We start from the raw sequence: 17,636 nt of genomic DNA, 5'->3' as shown, positions 1-17,636 counted from the left end.
AGCACATGATTAGGGATGACAATTGGGCGGAGCGGATCCGGAGGATGGTACCTTCACATCCACACCAGTATAAAATCCTCATCCCCTTCCCAGTCCCACCACCGTTGCAGGGGAAAGTTCCAGAGCCATCCCCGCCCCACCACCTGCATGGGTACCTACACTTGTTTCGTACCCATTTCATACTCGCACCACAACCCGCATGGGTACCCATGCCCGCGTCATACCCACATATTTATACTTTGCAATATAAAATTATTAATAATATAAGTATATAAATAAAATTGTAATAATAAATATGCGAGACGGGCGAGGATAGGACGGAGCAGGCGAGGATAAGGCAGGGCGGACAGGGATGGGGCGGGTATATCATAAAATCCACACCCGCTCCATCACCCATTATGGGTACGATTTTGATTCCCATCCCCGCCAAACGCCCAAGCTCTCCTACTTGACCCGCCCCACCACCATCCCTACTGCTCGAAATCAAAATATACTTTTAATAAACTCCTCTAAGGACTAAGCATATAAAATATCCTAAAAATTAGAGAATCTTTATAATATATCAGGTGGCACACATAATAGGTAGAGCTTGCCCGAATCAAGCCGTACGTACCAACACATTTATCCATTTCCGCGTCAATTTACAATAATCAAAACATTAAACCTTTCTAACAATCTCTCAATCTATTTATTTCATTGCATAATTGAATGATCTAACAATTCACAAATCAATTCAAAATTAAATACTACAAGTAGCACTAGTTTATACACAAATAAAGTTACAAATTACACTGAGAGTCTAGTCCTCTATAGCTCTATAGTCTATCCTCGAGCGCGCAAATTGTGTTGCAACTCCCAAAATTGCTCCACAACAAAACAAATCACAAAAAGTTGGCTTACTCAACTTCACCTGCATCAAGAATCATACTCAGGAAATGGATTCCACAACAGAAAAGATAACAAAAACAGATTAGGAACTAAAACTGGAATCAAAGGATTAACATCACTCTGAATCCTTTTCCTTGATACTCTTTCCCTCATATACTGTCTTTTACCTTCATCATCCCATTTTGCTTCTTTAACTCCTTTGGCCAAAATAAGTGGTGGTGGTTGAATGTAAGGGCATTTTGATCTCCAAGAAGTTGTGGGAGTACCAAATATTGAAACCCTTTTAAGGAAGAGAGAGAAAATCCATCTTAAGTGAAAAGATGGGTGTTGGTATTTAGGGCAAAGAAGAGGTGGGTAATCCCAATTTAGATAGCAGGGGATTTGGGTGGAAATGAAGAATTGTGAATGGAGAGATGGGTTTCTTGTGGGGTTTGTTAAGATGTGTGTTAAGGCTTCGAATTTTTGTACCCAAGTTGTGTCTTCCATTGTTGTTTTTGAAGGACTGAAAATAGGGTTCGTTTGAGAGGATAATGTTTTGTTTGGTATAATTTTTGGCGTTATAATGTGCTATACACTTTACAGTGTGGATTCTTTGTTCCACTTGGTGTAGACCTGTTCTCCCCAGCTTATTTTCTGTTCAGTTTAATTCAATTCAGTTCAGTTCAGATCAGTTATCTCTTGACAATACTTTTACTCTTACATATCACTATTCATTTCAGTTCAATTCAGTTCAGCTGTTTTATGCCGAAGAGAACAAGCTCTAAATGTGTAATGTGTCATATTGTGTGTCAACTCTCAACCATATTCGTTGCTTATAGGAGTAGTTTTCATTCCATGCCTGGTGAACTTGGTGAAACTGATTTATTCTCGATAATCTAAACTTGTTGGAACTTATTTTTATATTGTAATAAAACTGATTTGAATTTATTAGAATTATATGAACTTAATTTTCATAATCACCTGATCTAATGATACTATTTATACTATAATGAAATGTCAACTAGCTTAATCAATTAAATGATAAGGCCTTGGACGATAGTACTCAATTACTCTTGCTGAGATTAAATCGCATCTAAATCACGTATTCATTGCTCGGGCGTTCTCAATGATGTACTATAATGAAATGTCAACTAGCTTAATCAATTGAATTTAGGTAGTGTGTCGTTCTATTATGATTTCTGTATATCTAGGAGCTGGATATCCAATACTCGCTAAAAGCAACCGGAGACAAACTACTGGGTAAACTTTATCAATTGACAACCAACAGAAATTTTACGGAACACACATTAATCTGTGGCAGTAAGAAGACATTAACTTGGTTACACAAATATTTCACATACATGCAGTAAGGAAATAGCTAGCCTACAACATCAACTGCGTAAATTACAAATCCTCATCGCCAAAAACTGTGCCGTTTCTTCTAGGGTTGTTTTGATAAGTGCATTGTTCCGAGTCATCTCCAATGTATATCAACAATCATCTCAAAGCAAGCACGACAGGAGGAAATAACTATAGCAGAAGCCAGGAAAAAATGCAACATAAGATCAGATTGAGCTCAATTATGAGAAAGAAATCACCTCCACATATATTTTATTTTATTGACCGAATTAACCTCCACAATTGTCTTACCAGAAAAGGTACCGAAGTCAACAATCTCACAGCAAGCATAAACAGGAAATGAGCCATAGAGGAAGCCTGTAATAAACGAAATCGACATTATCTTTAGCTCGGTTATGAGAGAATTAACTCTAAAGCCAGGGCTATTATAAACTCACCAGAAAGAACACCGATAACAACCATCTCAGAGCAAGAATGAGTGGGAAAACAACTAAAACAGAAACCTGGGATAACCAAACTCAAAAATATCAATTGTATTATCATTTCAAAACTCAGAAAGTTGGACTCGTAATACAGGGTCCATAATTAGCTTACCAGAAAGAATACCAACTCTTCACTGGCAAGAACAACAGTGAATTCATTTTGCTCCATCCCTCGTTTAACATAGCCTTGCAACTATAAAGTACAACTATTACACAAAGTATACAACTATGAATAGGAAAACGACAAGCTTAATGTCAAAGAAAAAAATGAAAATCATGCCAAAGTTTAGGTGCACATCAAGCTGAGGCTATAAATTCACCTGAATACCAAGAGCATAAGAAAAAAAAACCCTGATCATCCCTAACTATGGGCTTGTTTCTTCACCCATACTTCTCTATAATCATTAGAACTTATCTGACTTAACAAAGTTGTGAGTAAATTTGGATAGCTCTTACTTGAACTTCTTATCAAATTGATGAGGGCTATTTTATTTTAGTGAAACAAAAACAGTCTATATCAATTTATATGATCTAAAACAAAATAATTTCTATGCTCCTTTTTTAAAAAATCATATTGAAAAAAAATTATTCATGACATAAAATTTTAGATGATCTTATCAGCTAGAAAATTTTGTGGGATTCTACATTTCCATCATATCAGCATCACACCAAGAGTGGAGCTTACTGTCAGGAGAAGAAAAAGATGGTGAAGAGCCATTACAATTAAGTGGTACAGAAAACTTAAGGATATTCACTCGGCTAAAGCATTTATAAGTAACCCAGAAACACGTCCGTGCCTCACAGTGAACGAAAAAGACATAGGGCCACATTTTAGAGCTTCACTTACTAACCTGATGATGGTACTTCTTGATTGCTGAACATGACCTTGTTAGTCGGTTAAGAGCTTCTGAAGTGTAGGGAACTACCATTTTCTGATAGTCACTACCAGGAAATTTGTTGATAAGCTACAGGAGAGATGCAGAGAGGTTAATTGATCGAAGACGAGGAGACATACAACATTCACAGAAGAAGTCAAAGAAAGCCATCATAAAGATAATCCCTCTCTCATACTGCCCACCAAAGGGGAAGGGGAACAGCATCAAGCAACAAGATAAATCAAATGCATGATAACCACCTTGAAGAAAGAGCATTTCTGATTTCGTATGTGCCTGCGTAGCTCAGCCGTCCGCCGCTGCCAAAAAGTTTAAAATTCAGTAGCAACCAAAAAGGTAACGCGTGACTACAAACCATAGATTAGAGGTACGTGAGAAATACTTCTATAACTTCACGAGCCTGCTCAAGCTTTTGAATATGAAACCAGAGTTCTGGAACAATTTTTGCCATCTGGAGAAAGTTGCTCATCAGACAAGGCAAAGAATGAATAAAGGATACAGCATATTGTTATGATAAAGTTGGCACTTAAGAAAGTATCCTGATTTCCTTTCTTGATATCAAAGAACAGCAAGTCAATAACAACAAAGGCATCTTATGCAGTAATTCACTATTTCTCATAAGAGTGTGATTCTTAGCTTTGCTTTCAAGGCTGCATATGACTCACTTATGAACGAAATAGTCAAATTTACCATACAAAATAGTTTATTTTCGAAGAAACTACTGCTATGTTTCAGTGAACATTTCAGTTATAGGCATTCATAATATGCTAGCTTATGCCTTACCATTTTAATTTGTGAAGAAATCCTTTCCACTGAATCTTCGCTTTCTTTTGCCCTGACTTTTAACAGGTGAAGGTCCAAGTCACTTCTCCTCACATCAGCCTCCAGTTCTCGTACCTAAGGTAGTTCAAGTGAACGCTGCATCGGTATTATCTATTCCCTTTCAATGGTTTTAATTACTCCTTGAAAGGGGAAAACAGTCAAAAAAGCACTAAACACATTAAAATTAAAGCATACCTGTTCTTCTAAAACCTTTATCATTTCCTCATAGTCTGGCAGATTCTGTAAATCAATACAAAACACGAGAGAAGATAGATTACTTTATGATTTATATCAATTCCAACATCCAATGCTTCTAGCAAATTAAATGATTATAGTACCACTTACACAGCCAGCAGAATCACACATGGCAAAATTGTCAAATATAAGCTCTCTTAGCTCACTAAACTATTTGTCAACAGGTAGTAATCAATAAACTATTACATCAACTAAATAATGAAGGTGACAAAGTAAATAGTTCAGTAAAAATCATAATGCCCCTTAGTCTCACTAGAAAATGTTGTCCAGTTTGGCTTTTATAAAGACAAAAGAATGAATAAATCAAACATTATTTTACAAATATGATTCCAAGAATGCCCTTTAGTCCCAAAAATGAAAGACGAGAAACTACTGAAAGAAAAGTGAACCAAACACCTAATAAGGAAATGAAATGATAATTTCCTTTCCTTATCCTGATTACCTTGAACCAAACAGACCCTAAATTCAGATAACAGTCTTATGACTAGAGAGTGTTTGTACTGAGGTAACTTGGATTTGTTCCTTCACATTTTTCTTTCTTTTTGAAATTGGAGTGGACGAAAAGAGGGAGTGGTCGCTGATTTTAGTTTCCAAAATTTATCCACTCTGTAATACAACTATTTAACATCAAATTATAAATTCAAAAGTCCCAAAAGGCATTCCAAGAAGTTCACGAAATTAACCAACTTTTAAGTGGGCATAATCAGAGACACACGTTTTTAGCAAAGGTAGACAATTTTGAAAGATCGAAAGAGTTTTGGTTATGTTAGTCACGGTGAAACATTTAACATATAAAAACAAAAAAATTGGACCAACATAAAGCATGTAAGTAACTATTACCATAACGACAAACAGAATTGGCATTAAACCACTGCAATGCATGAAAAGAAATGACAAATCTTCCTTCACTAAACAGATACATGATCTCTATATTATAACTTACGGCTTACCATAAGAATATCATTTTGTTTAAACAGTAGCATGAAATATATACTAATTTGCGACCTACTTCCTCCGTTCTTTTTCTATTGCAACAATGAGATTTTTACACTATTCACTCACCACCCTTTACCTATCTATTGTGATTTTTACGTAGGAAAAATATAGTCATGCGGGGGCTTGTTATATTCGTCTCGGTATATACTTTCAAAATATCAAATTTTTATAATCTTTATAAAAAAGTAATTAAAGATATTAATAGTTGAAGTTGCGTATTGGCAAGCGTGAAAACTCAATTGTTGCAATAGAAAAAGAATGGAGGAAGTATTTTTTTCTAAAGTCACCCAAAGCCTGTACTGCCATACATTCTAGAATAAGGGACTCAAGCTTTACACATTATGATTGGGGGCCGAGGGGTATCAGATTTTCTCAATGTCATCTTTCAGCATCTCAGCAATACTCTTTATATTGTAGACTTTACGAAGGTTGCCCACCCTGATTCCATAATAACCAGGATCAATAATTGGTGGTAGTTGACTAGTTGGTGATGTTGCAGTTTGAGTTACACTGTAGGGCTGGAACAGGAGGAGAGAATCTCTTCTACCCTTCTCATGGCAATTTTTTTTTTTTTGGGGGGGTGGGGTGGGGAAGGGAAGATGTCACCTCCCATACCCCAGAAAAATTTCATTATGATTCAAGGTTGAATAGTATGAAACACCCTCTCCTTGATAGTTTGTCCTTCTAACTTACAGCTAATAGTGGTTTGCCATGCAATTTTTCCCTCTTTCCCTTCTCTTCCCAATTTCACAAAGGCAAACTTAGAATGTAGGACACATTTGCATAGTCAAGTAAACCCAATATTGTAGACATACTTCCTCAGTTCCTCTCATCCCAAGTATTTGTCAGTTGTCACTATAAATCACTTCTACCCATATTAAGAATACAATTAAATTTAGTTGAGATTGCATTATTGTAAAATGTGGCATCTTATATTACATTGATATCATACATGATGTCAATTAATGTTGCATTGATATTGTGAATATGACACACTTTGGATCAAAAGAAATTGGCAAAAACAGCATACAATTTGGAGGGAAGAGAGTAAGAACTTTGGGGGTAAGGGGAAAAGAGAAGTTGCTGACCTTGAAGTTGGACAAAACAGACCCCAGGCGGACAACAGTATGACTCAATTCATCAATTTTCTCCTCACATTTTCCAATATAAAGGCTTTTAGTCTGTACCTCTTGACCAGTCATCTCCACTAAATGTTCTGCAGCAGTATTGATCCACTAAATGAATGAGTCATCAATCACTCAGGATAATTGTTTAGCAAACAGCTGAAATTAACAACCAAAACTAAACAGGATCGAACAGAAAACAATTTCAATAGGATATTCACCATTGATATACCAGCAGTACGAAGTCAGCACTAACATAATACAAAGAAAAATTGTTTGTAGAAAGAAATGGATATATATATATATATATATATATATATATATATAATCAAGAATAACATATAACACGAATGAAAAGCAAAACAAGTAGAAACTTTTACAAACTTTAAGCTTAGTATCAAGAGGAACCAAGGCAACCTAAGAGGAATTCGTAAAAAAGACTTTGGCCTTCTATCTTCTTTCAACAACTTTTTTTCCTAAAAGCTGTAAACTATGATAATTAGCACGTTTCACTATTCTCTTAATCTAGCAACACATTCTCAATCATTTTAGAGTACAGAAAACAATAGCAGCACCTGACCAAATTGCAGACGATAGTGAGCTATTTTGCAAGTTAAATTAGTCACAAATTGGCGAAAAAAACATTTAACAAGGAAAAACAGTTATTCTTAATCCAAATTATAAGCTGTTTTCACCGCATTACCTTAATCCAAAATCTACATCATTCAACAATATGAAGGCAGTATCGAAAACAACTCAATTGTTATAGATCAATTCATAGCATCAATACAATACTAAATGCTAGATTATATAGATACAACGCAATCTAACTTTAATTTTTAACCAAATTTATTCTCTTACTTTCTTCTCTATATTTCTTATACAAATCTCGAAATAATTACTCATAGATTCAGAATGAGAGCTTGAACATCACACTAGATCACAACACAAAGATCAATTTTATGAATATTTCTCAAATTTACGTCAATCAGAAATCATATTAATAAAATTCATACTGATCAGTGATCACACGCAAATTAAATCACTAAACAAAACCAAAATGATATGGAAATTCAAGAAAACATTAGAAAATCAACTGAAACTTTAGAATTTGGAAGCGCAAATTACTAATCAGTGATCAAAAAAGCGAAAAAAGGGACGCGAAATTACCTAATCGAGAAACCTTGAACTTCATCTCCTGAATTTCGCAATCCAAAGTGTTGTCGGAATTTGAGCAACTTTGCTGTGTTTGGAAATGAGTGGTGCTGATTACAGTGAGCTCAGCTGCGACTCCATTGGAAGTGGAGAATAGAGGTGAGGAGAGAGAGAGAAAGAATGCGATTGCGAGGTGCGCAGTTAGTGAGTTCGTCGCCATTGCCACATTACTGTTCTTCATCTCTTGACGTTCCTCTTCTTCACTAATAACTGAAGTATATTGCTGTTATAGTAAAATGCAGTCATATTATATGGACTCTTCATCAAATTTTAGATTTAGCTAAAATTGTGGATCAATGTTTTCTCCTCAAAGTGAATCGTCACCAAAGTTTAAAAAGCGCATTATATGGCTCAACTTTGCGTCCGGACTTGTTCTCAATTCACCTTTTAAATTTATAAATGCAGTCATATTTGTTGAATATAAATCGAAGAAGATTAGAGAGATTTTTTTTTGGAGGAATTGCTAATTCATCTAGAGATGTACGAACTTTATATAAGTAGTATTTTCGTAAATAAAATGTTAAGTCGCAAGACTTAAATATTAAGTCATGATTTTTCTTATATAAAAAAAATCATCACTTAATATCAAACCCATACAACTTAACATGATTGATTTACGAATATGTCACTTGATATACAAATTTATTACATCTCCGAGATGAACTGACACTCTCTCGATTTTTTGTCGGATACATCTTGGAAATGAATGACATTTTTTTTACCGACTAATCTAGTTTATTATATATAATTAGGAGGAAACCCCAAATTTGGTCGGCATCCTTCTGTTTTGAGATAGTTATAGGCTAAACTATTTGTATAGTGACCGGCAACAGACGGGTTGTGAAAATAATCTTACAACCTAAAACCAGAAACTGCTTGAATTCTTTTGACCTAATGTAATGAAAATAATTTATAGTAAAAGTAATTGTCAAAAAAAATTATAGTAAAAGTACTGCAAAAATTACCTCTAACTATCAATATTGTTGCATCTATCATGGTTTTGGTAGGATTTAGACATCATTTGTATGGTAAATTTGGTTATAAATAACTATAATAATTTGTTAGAATATCCACTTAAGTTATTAGGTCAAACCGAATCTAAATCTATAATCGTCTAACTCGAAATCCAACTTAAATTTGAGCTTAACAGAAATTTGACAAGTTAGGTTAGAGAATTACTTCATTGCTTAATAAATAGCATCCTTACGAAAAAATTATATCTTACTCAAAGTCATCGATGTTATTATTATTTGTCATTTTACAACTAGGAATACTTTAAACCATTATTCGTCCGATTATTTCTATCCTTACAGAAATTTGAATGTTTCTACCCAAATCATAACAAAACCAAAGTATTAATTAACCAGTGATATAGATTTGACAAAATGTTATAAGAATCTCAAAGTATTAGCTAAAAGATCAGAAATATGATTACCATAACTTGTAAGAAGTATTTTCTTTAATTAGAGTTATCATCCCTAACATACTAATTACTACACATGTCAATGTACAATATAGATACTTGAAAAGGGTGAACTAATCAAATACCAATTTCACTACCAAAAGACACCATAATTCAAGGAATTTTTAGTGTTAAAAGGCTCAAAAGTTGTGATTAACCTTCCAAAACCTCCTAAGATCATCAAAACAATCTTCTCCTATTAATGCCAATTCAGACATTTGCCTCTGAGTTTGAGGGGACAAAGATAGTACAGTATTACTTATTATAAAATACAAGAAGATTACAGATTGACAATGGTTCATTCTCCAAATTGAATAAATTGACACGAAAAAATAAATTTTACAACATTTTTGTTGTTCTTCTTTTCAGGAAGGAAAATTATCCAAATCTACAGCAAAGTTCCTTCCAAGCAAATGCAGCATTCGACCGAGTGTTTCTACTCAAGCAGCCTTCATTTGCTGTAAACAACAATATCCAAGTCATGTTAAGTTGTTAACTGAATGCAATTGAAACTATGTTTGCAGATTAATCTTAAACAGATAATTGTATCTTACTCGTTTCTCTTCTTCCATTTTGGCCTTAATGAACGAATAGATGGCTACACCGGCAATAGCAATGCTTGTTCCAATGGCTGTTTGTGTTGAAATCTTGTTGCCTGCAACGAGTAACGTGTTAATACACCCACCGGAAAGACAAAGCATTTTTCCTCGGAAAAGGACTACTGAGTAAATGGTTCGAAAATGATGCTTACCAAAGATGATGATCGAAAATCCAATGACAAACACTCGTTTCAAAACATTGCCAACTGCATGGGTAAGTGGTGCTACCCTCTCTAAGGTGTTGGTAGCTAACTGCAGACCGAAAAGAGGTAAAACGTTTTCTTTACTGAAGGTTTTTCAATAATTTTAGTCATTGAAACACAAGAATGACATTAAAGAAGCGAGATGTAGACCTGGTTGTAGAGATGGTAAAACATTCCCACCCAGAAGAGGTCAGATACGAATTTGGTTAGCCCCACTTTCGTAATGGCATCATTGAAACCATGCTTGATGAGTTGAGGACCCTCAACCTGGAATAATCACACAAAATGAGCAACAAAAAGCAGACATCAAGGCCCTAGAATAATAGAAAAAAAAGGATCTCAGGCCATATACTATATGTTTCAATTTCTGTGTACTTACAATAATCGCAGGTGGCAGGCAAACAAACAGCGCGATTATAGAAATGTAGGCATAGATATTAGTACTGTCCATGTCAGTCTGAAAGAGAGAAATGAGTTGTTAGGAAGCGCAACCCACATGCATATGGCTTTCGCTTTTATACAGATAAAAGTTGCAAGAGAAGCATAACCATGGCTTTCTTTGAGTAGATACTCCTGTAGGTGAAGGAAATATTTGAAATCATAGCGCTGATAAAACCCAACCAGTTGAATGATAACTCAGTCAGAGAAGCCATGGAAACACCTGCATTCGTGAAGTTACCATTTGTAAGATTCTGTATATTTCCTATAGGTTATGCATGATTAGCTAAAACCAAAAAGCCTAAAACATTGCTATCAGATTAATATAGTACCATCAAAGTTCCAACTTCCAAATGTTTGGTTCTTAAATTTTAAAATTTCTATGTATCTGTTTGTGTGATTAGTTCAAAATTATATTTGTCCTTTTAGTAACCCATTACTTTTGAAAATTTTGCAACGAAATCAAATGCTTACTTTTAGAGAGTTACTCACCCATGTAAGCCAAATAACCTTATTACGGTGCATTCTCACCACATTAAAAAATAGTGTAGAATTGATCATGTTCAGTCAAGCAGAAACACAAGGTAAAATTAGGGCTGATCAGGTCTTGTAAGTTCTATTAAGATAAGTTCAGGTGAAGAGAACGCACCCCTAGTAAGGTTCCTCTCTCTACTTCACATAGTTGTGCCCTACATTCACCTACCCATTTACTTTTTTTTTCTTTTCTGCCTCCTTAATGTGTGTCATTTCTATATGTTAACTTAAGTAGACAGAGTTTCATGAGCACAATAACATGAAATGAAGATGATATCCAAGAAGAAATGCCTACCAATCACAACAGGAGCGAGGGAGAGCCAGAGTGTAATGGGAATAGGCTGTCCAAGAATGAATTGAGAAGCAGCAGCATTGAAGAAGGGCTCCAGGGCTGCACGATAGCAATGAGAGCTAACATATTAGGGCGAGTAATAAGAACAAAATATAATGAAGATATTATGAAGATCAGAGTTCAAGTTTCACCTTTAACTGTGTGGGTAAAAGAGACAGCAACAGCAGCAAAAGAGACATTGCTGGTAACATGGCCTAATGCATGACATACTGCCACTGGAATCAGCAACTTCAGGAGGGTACCGTCAATAGGCTGCAAAAACATTCAAGGATTCTCCGAAAGTTAGAAAGGTGAACGTCTTTCTGAAATGTGCATGATCAGTCATAAAGTGTAATTTGATCACTCCAGAAATGCAAAACATCTCATGATTACTGAATCCAATTTATGATAATATGAACTTACTGCAAATTAGTTTCATTTAGTAGTAATTTTAAAACATAACTTAATAAAGCAGCTCTTATTGCCATAAAGTGAAGCAATGAATATCAAACAATGTATCATCAGAGACTTGATCATCAACGTATGCTGCAAAACTTCCTTTGGATAGTTGCTAGCTTATCGCCGTAGATATATCAACACAGTAGATAAAACAATTGTATTGATGAAAATTAGCATCAGCAAGAATGAGAAGATAGCATTTCCAAGTGAATGTTTTCCTCCTGCGTCACTAGAAGAAATGTTTTCCTATATGACATTACTAAATCTACTATTGTACATTTTTTTATAGTGAGCTATTGTTTTTCTATCGTTCATATTTCGGATAATTTTATGGTGTACATAATAAATATGACCATGAAATTATCTGGGACCACTAGACTTTTTTTATTGTCGTCTTTATATATGAGTATCTTAGAATTTTTATCATATTTTTGTAAATACGTGGATGGTTTACATCCCCTCATGTATTTATTAGTTTATCCATTTCTTTTGAACAAAGTTTTAGGAGAAACAATATTGTGAGATATAACGCAAATGCTACACATACACTGAGCGTATGTGTTACTACTAAATGTATATTGTTACTATAAAATACTACAAACTTAGAATGTTTCGACAGATAATTTTGTTTTTAATGTTTTGTTCTTTATCTTTGTTTAAAAAATCTGTTTTATGAAATTTTCTTTGTTTAGATTTGTATGAATTCTTTGTTTAAAACTAAAAAAAAGAATTGTAATTTTTTCTTCAGATTATTCATATATTAGCTTCATCTTATTCATCTTCACCATTTTTCTACTATTGATTTCTACTAAATTTTCATGTCGTTTTCAATTATTTAATCTATTTGTACAAATATAATATTATATTATCATCCCTACCATGTAATAAAATTCAATTCAAAATATAGTATTTCAATCGTCTATGTAATATGTAAATTCAAATATCTTTGAATAAAACAAAACAGGTTCAAATGATTGTAAATTTGTAAATCTTTTTAGTAATCGTATACATTTTAGTAGTAACACATACATCCAGTGTATATGTGGCCCACATACACTGAGTGTATGTGTATCATCTCTCGGGATATAGAATGACTGAGAAACTATTATTTTATGTTAAAATTAAATGTAGGTGTGATAGAAAGTTAGTGGTCCCCTTCCAAAAATAAAAACAAAAGAAATGGGTAAACTAAGAAGGGACATTCCAGAAAGGAATACATGTAAACTAATAAAGACCGGAGGTAGTATTAGAGAACCAAATGATTATGATTGTGCCAACATAATGGGCGCAGTTGATACTATGCAAAGTGGGCCGCTGGGCCCAGTAAGAGAGGAAAGGAGTGAGAGAGAGTTAATAGTGGAATAAAAGGGACAATATGCACCACAAAGTATATTTGTTGTACGGGCTACTTGGCTCAAAACAAAGTTAATGGGCTTTTGTAGAAGTAAATAAACTTACAGCACGTTTAGGAAGGCCCACAGTCCAGCTTATCAAACAGTACACCACTCCAACAAACAAATGAATGACCGACACGAAGCTGTAACACCACGCAAAAATCCAAATCAAAACTCATGCAAAAGCAACAAAATGTTATGGAAAAAAGTGAAGGAATTAATTGCAATAAAAGTAACCACCTTGAAGTGGCAAAAAATAAAGATTGAGAGAGATATCAAGAATAAGGCTTAGGAGTTAGGACCACTTACTAAGGATATGGGAAGTAGTTGTAGATCTTCTTGTTAAGTATGTTGAATATCACGTTCAAGAAGTACCTAAACAAGAGAAAATAGCATATCTTATTGGCCACACAAACATATGGTTAATAGGAATAACATACTTTTCTAACCGCGGTTTTCACGTAAGGTTGGTCAGTTGGAAATTAGACGACTTTTTTGCTAGAACAAGGCAGGCGGGTTTCAGGCCAAAAAAACATGTCAGTCAGACTTTTTTTAGAAAACGTCATTCAGACTTTTTAAGGGCGATCCAAAATAATCCAAAAATTTCACGTAAGGTTGGCCAGTTGGAAATGAGACGTCTTTTTTGGTAGAGCTTTTAAAAAAGCGGGTGGGTTCTTAGGCCATAAAGCATGTCATTCAAGCTCAAGAGATTTGGCTGGACCGAGTTTTGAGCCAGCCTAAAATGGACTTTTCGAGCCGGACCGAACATCAGGCCAAGACATGCCGCCAAGGCAATTCTGATTCTCTTTCATTGCCGGAGTCTAGCACGATCCATGCTTACCTTTTAGGCTTTTTCGCATTTTAGACTCTTAGACATGTTGAAAAATAGTAACACAAAAATGTAGCTTTGATTCTTTTTGAAGATTATTTACCATAATAACACTTCTTTTAGTTCTTACAGGTGATCACTACTCACTAATCACTACTCACTACTCACTACTCACTACTCACTACTCATTACTCACTACTATTGAAGAATAAAGTGAAAATAACATTCGAACTTTCCCAAATATTGTTAAAGGGAATATCAAAATATGCTCCAAAAAATGTGATTGAAGTTCACTGATTCAAAAGTTAAGATTCAATTCTTATGTGATTTAATTTATGCGCCTCATATCCAACACAAACAAAGAATGTTTCGAATAAGAACAACCTATTATGATACTACAACACGGAGTCAGTGTTAGTAATTCTCTAGCATTTTTTTTAGACTTTTTGTATCTTCTAATATTATACCGTTCTGATTACAAGTTACTCATATTGTAAAAGATAGTAGTAATTTTGACACTATTCAGAATGAATCTTCTCAATTTTTATTCAATTTTTTTAAAAACAAATTACGGATAATAAAGATATAATAATATCTTTAGCATATGTTATTATTTTAGGGAAATATTATCTTAAGATAACAAACTAATTTATGTTTAACAATATTGGAAATACTCCTAAGATAATATTTCCTTAAGATAATAATATATGCTTAAGATATTATCATATCTTTATTATCCGTAATATTCCTAATAAAATATCACAAAGCAATTTAGTGTTATTATCATAAAGTATTATATTAATAAATGAAATTTTTTCTTACTCGGGGCATAGCTCGGACCCAATAACTAGTTTAAGTCATTAAAAGTTAAGCAATAAGTTCATTTAAAATGATTTTGCCAAGGAATCATTCCTAGTAAAAATCAACTTCTAGTACAAACAACCACTCTTTTATCTAAGCCTATAAAACTCGATCTTAATTATTTACTTTCAACTTTTATCTGTAATTGTTTATTTTACCAATGTCAAAAAAAAAAAAAAAATCGATTTTAGTTGTAAGCTTGGACTTTACCGTCCAGCAACTCTGTACCAGCAAGCAAGTAGCTGACTTGCTCTGCCACGCACTTCAACGGTTTATTAACTTAGATTCTTTTCCAATAATTTTTTTACCTCCGCATTATTTATAAACTAATTAATTATGGGTAAGAAAAAATTTCATTTATTAATATAATAAATTATGATAATAATACTAAATCACATGAACTAAAACTTCTTAGGAGATCTCCTAGGTACAATTTCTTGTTTTCGCACGCTTTTTAATATATTTGTATAGATGATTGAAAATGTTTGTTATTCGAATTAAAAAAATGTGAACAAAAATAAGTAAATATATGGTATTTTTCTATGTTCTTTTCAACATAACAAACTAATTTATATTTTTTGTTGCTAACAAACTGGAGTAATTCAAATTTGATTTAACATATCCTTCAGTATTACTCCGACATCTTCATTTACTTTAAAAATGGGAGACATTTTACTTGGATACTTCATTATAAACTCTAAATTGACTTTTTCTACAAAATAGTCAAGTTGGACACTTGAACACTCGTATTCGAGTACACTCAATACGTAAGTAACATAAATATCCTTTAGTTAGTTAGGAAAACATCTCAAGGCTAATGAATTCCTTCTTAAACAAATTAAGTATGGACAATTACGACATTTCATGATACTTGAGGTTATTTGATATTACTCCCTTGCATCTGCATACAAATTTGACTATTAATATTTAGAATTATATATATGTGAAAAGTGAAAATCATACATACTATAGTATTGATTATTGAATATAATAATCATCCTAAAGTTAAACTATTGACATCCAAAAGTTAAATTATATAGCTTTAATAATCCTAGTTCCTAACTCGTTGCCAATAACGGCATGACATTAGCAACATATATTAACTAAACCAAGTATTAACATATTATTAATAGTGGTTAAGATTGAAATGTTATGAACGATACATCATGAGTTTGAATCCCTCTCTTTTTCATATTAAAGATATCATCAAAATAAATAAGAATACAACAATAATAATAATAATAAATAATGCAATGCATACCACATGAAAAAGAAAAATCCAGTGACAAGAGCCGGATATTTCTCCAAAAACCCAACTTTAGCTTCCCTGATAATTAAAATACAAAAAAGAAACAAATTAGACCCACGATAACACGACACGAACCCGATCAGAACGAAAGGGAAACGGACCTCACCCGGAAGAACCACTTGCGGCACGACACGGTTGGACCGTAGTTTTTTCTTTTCTACTACAAATCGGACTAGACTGAACTGGATCGAGTAATAAGACAGGCCTAAGTTGCCTGCCCCATATTAAATTAGCACCATCCTTAACTAATCCAACCGGCGCTTTAACTCCGGTGGCAACACCAAAAGTGGCGGTCTCTCTCACCGGCCGAAAAAGCTTCGGCAGGGCGGCGATTGCGGCTGTGCGTGACAGCACTCGCGACTCCATGTGATGAGAGAGAGTGGGGAAATAGTTTGAAGATAAAACTATCAGGAGAAAATAGTGAGGGGGTGTAATGTGGTGAAGTTTGATGAGGTGAGTTTTTTTTAAAGCATTTGGAGAAACAAACTTATGCTGAAAACTAGCGGTTGATATTTTTTGGTTTGATTCTGTGAAATCTATAATGGTGTTGGATAATGGATATGGTATGATGCGTTATATGTTAGTTATGGTGGGTTATGGCCTTATGGGCTATTGGGAACAATTTAGGGGTGGCAAATTGGCTAAGAGATCGTGAGCTACTCGAGACCAACTTGGTCAAAACTCGATTTGAGTGAGCTCGACTTGAGATGTTGAGTTGAGTTGGGTTATTCGGTACCCGATTCGAAAAGTTGTGAGAAACTTGAAAATGCAATTATCAATTATTGCCAAAAGTAAAATGCAAATCCAACATAATTTCTACTCTAGGAGAGGGCATGTTCTGTGCAGCTTATTTTCAGTTCAGTTGCAATCAATTCAGTTCTGTTGCAAAATGTTCAGTTCAATTCAATTAAGTTCAATTCCGCTATAATTATCAATTTTATTAGTTATAATTTAATTCATTTCAGTTCAGTTCAATTCAGTTGCAATCAGCTCAATTCAATTCAGTTCTGTACAGTTCAATTCAGTTCAATTATGTTCAGTTGTTTTATTTCGAATAGGACATACCCTAATCAGATGAGACAAGTTGTGAGTTACTCAATATTTACTTGATTAAATCTCGACTCAATGAAACTCAACTTGGTCAATACTCGACGGGAGAAGTTAGCGAGTCAAGTGAGCTAACTTATATTAAGGTCAAAGATAT

At 34.0% G+C, this 17,636-nt stretch overlaps 3 protein-coding genes across 4 annotated transcripts; all 3 read right to left on the bottom strand.

Annotated features, from left to right (window-relative positions):
- Positions 1-530: 530 nt before the first annotated feature.
- Positions 531-1,581, bottom strand: LOC104900628 (hypothetical protein). The gene has a single exon (XM_010688101.4). It carries the CDS (start codon positions 1,372-1,374, stop codon positions 916-918), a length of 459 nt encoding a protein of 152 aa, XP_010686403.1. The 5' UTR covers positions 1,375-1,581; the 3' UTR covers positions 531-915.
- Positions 1,582-2,281: 700 nt separating this feature from the next.
- LOC104900627 (uncharacterized) lies at positions 2,282-8,320 on the bottom strand. The gene is made up of 11 exons (XM_010688100.4): positions 7,969-8,320; positions 6,763-6,890; positions 4,619-4,663; positions 4,385-4,498; positions 3,984-4,052; positions 3,844-3,900; positions 3,560-3,673; positions 2,821-2,901; positions 2,664-2,729; positions 2,518-2,583; positions 2,282-2,397 (listed from the first exon to the last, which is right to left on the bottom strand). The coding sequence occupies exons 1-11, from the start codon at positions 8,192-8,194 to the stop codon at positions 2,365-2,367; spliced, it is 999 nt and encodes a 332-aa protein (XP_010686402.2). The 5' UTR covers positions 8,195-8,320; the 3' UTR covers positions 2,282-2,364.
- Positions 8,321-9,652: 1,332 nt separating this feature from the next.
- LOC104900626 (triose phosphate/phosphate translocator, chloroplastic) lies at positions 9,653-16,914 on the bottom strand. 2 transcript variants are annotated; one of them, XM_010688099.4, is made up of 12 exons: positions 16,539-16,914; positions 16,385-16,450; positions 13,743-13,808; positions 13,498-13,576; positions 11,733-11,853; positions 11,545-11,640; positions 10,826-10,938; positions 10,657-10,734; positions 10,428-10,544; positions 10,227-10,326; positions 10,030-10,130; positions 9,653-9,933 (listed from the first exon to the last, which is right to left on the bottom strand). In XM_010688099.4, the coding sequence occupies exons 1-12, from the start codon at positions 16,796-16,798 to the stop codon at positions 9,916-9,918; spliced, it is 1,215 nt and encodes a 404-aa protein (XP_010686401.2). In that variant the 5' UTR covers positions 16,799-16,914; the 3' UTR covers positions 9,653-9,915. The 2 variants fall into 2 exon arrangements, with proteins under 2 accessions (XP_010686401.2, XP_048490690.1); XM_048634733.1 differs by having other exon boundaries at positions 16,534-16,675.
- Positions 16,915-17,636: the final 722 nt, after the last annotated feature.

This window comes from Beta vulgaris, chromosome 8, assembly GCF_026745355.1.
Source record: "Beta vulgaris subsp. vulgaris cultivar EL10 chromosome 8, EL10.2, whole genome shotgun sequence".
In the NCBI taxonomy this organism is placed as follows: domain Eukaryota; kingdom Viridiplantae; phylum Streptophyta; class Magnoliopsida; order Caryophyllales; family Amaranthaceae; genus Beta; species Beta vulgaris.
Note: the sequence above shows the minus strand (reverse complement) of the source record. Positions and strands in the feature narration are given on the sequence as shown.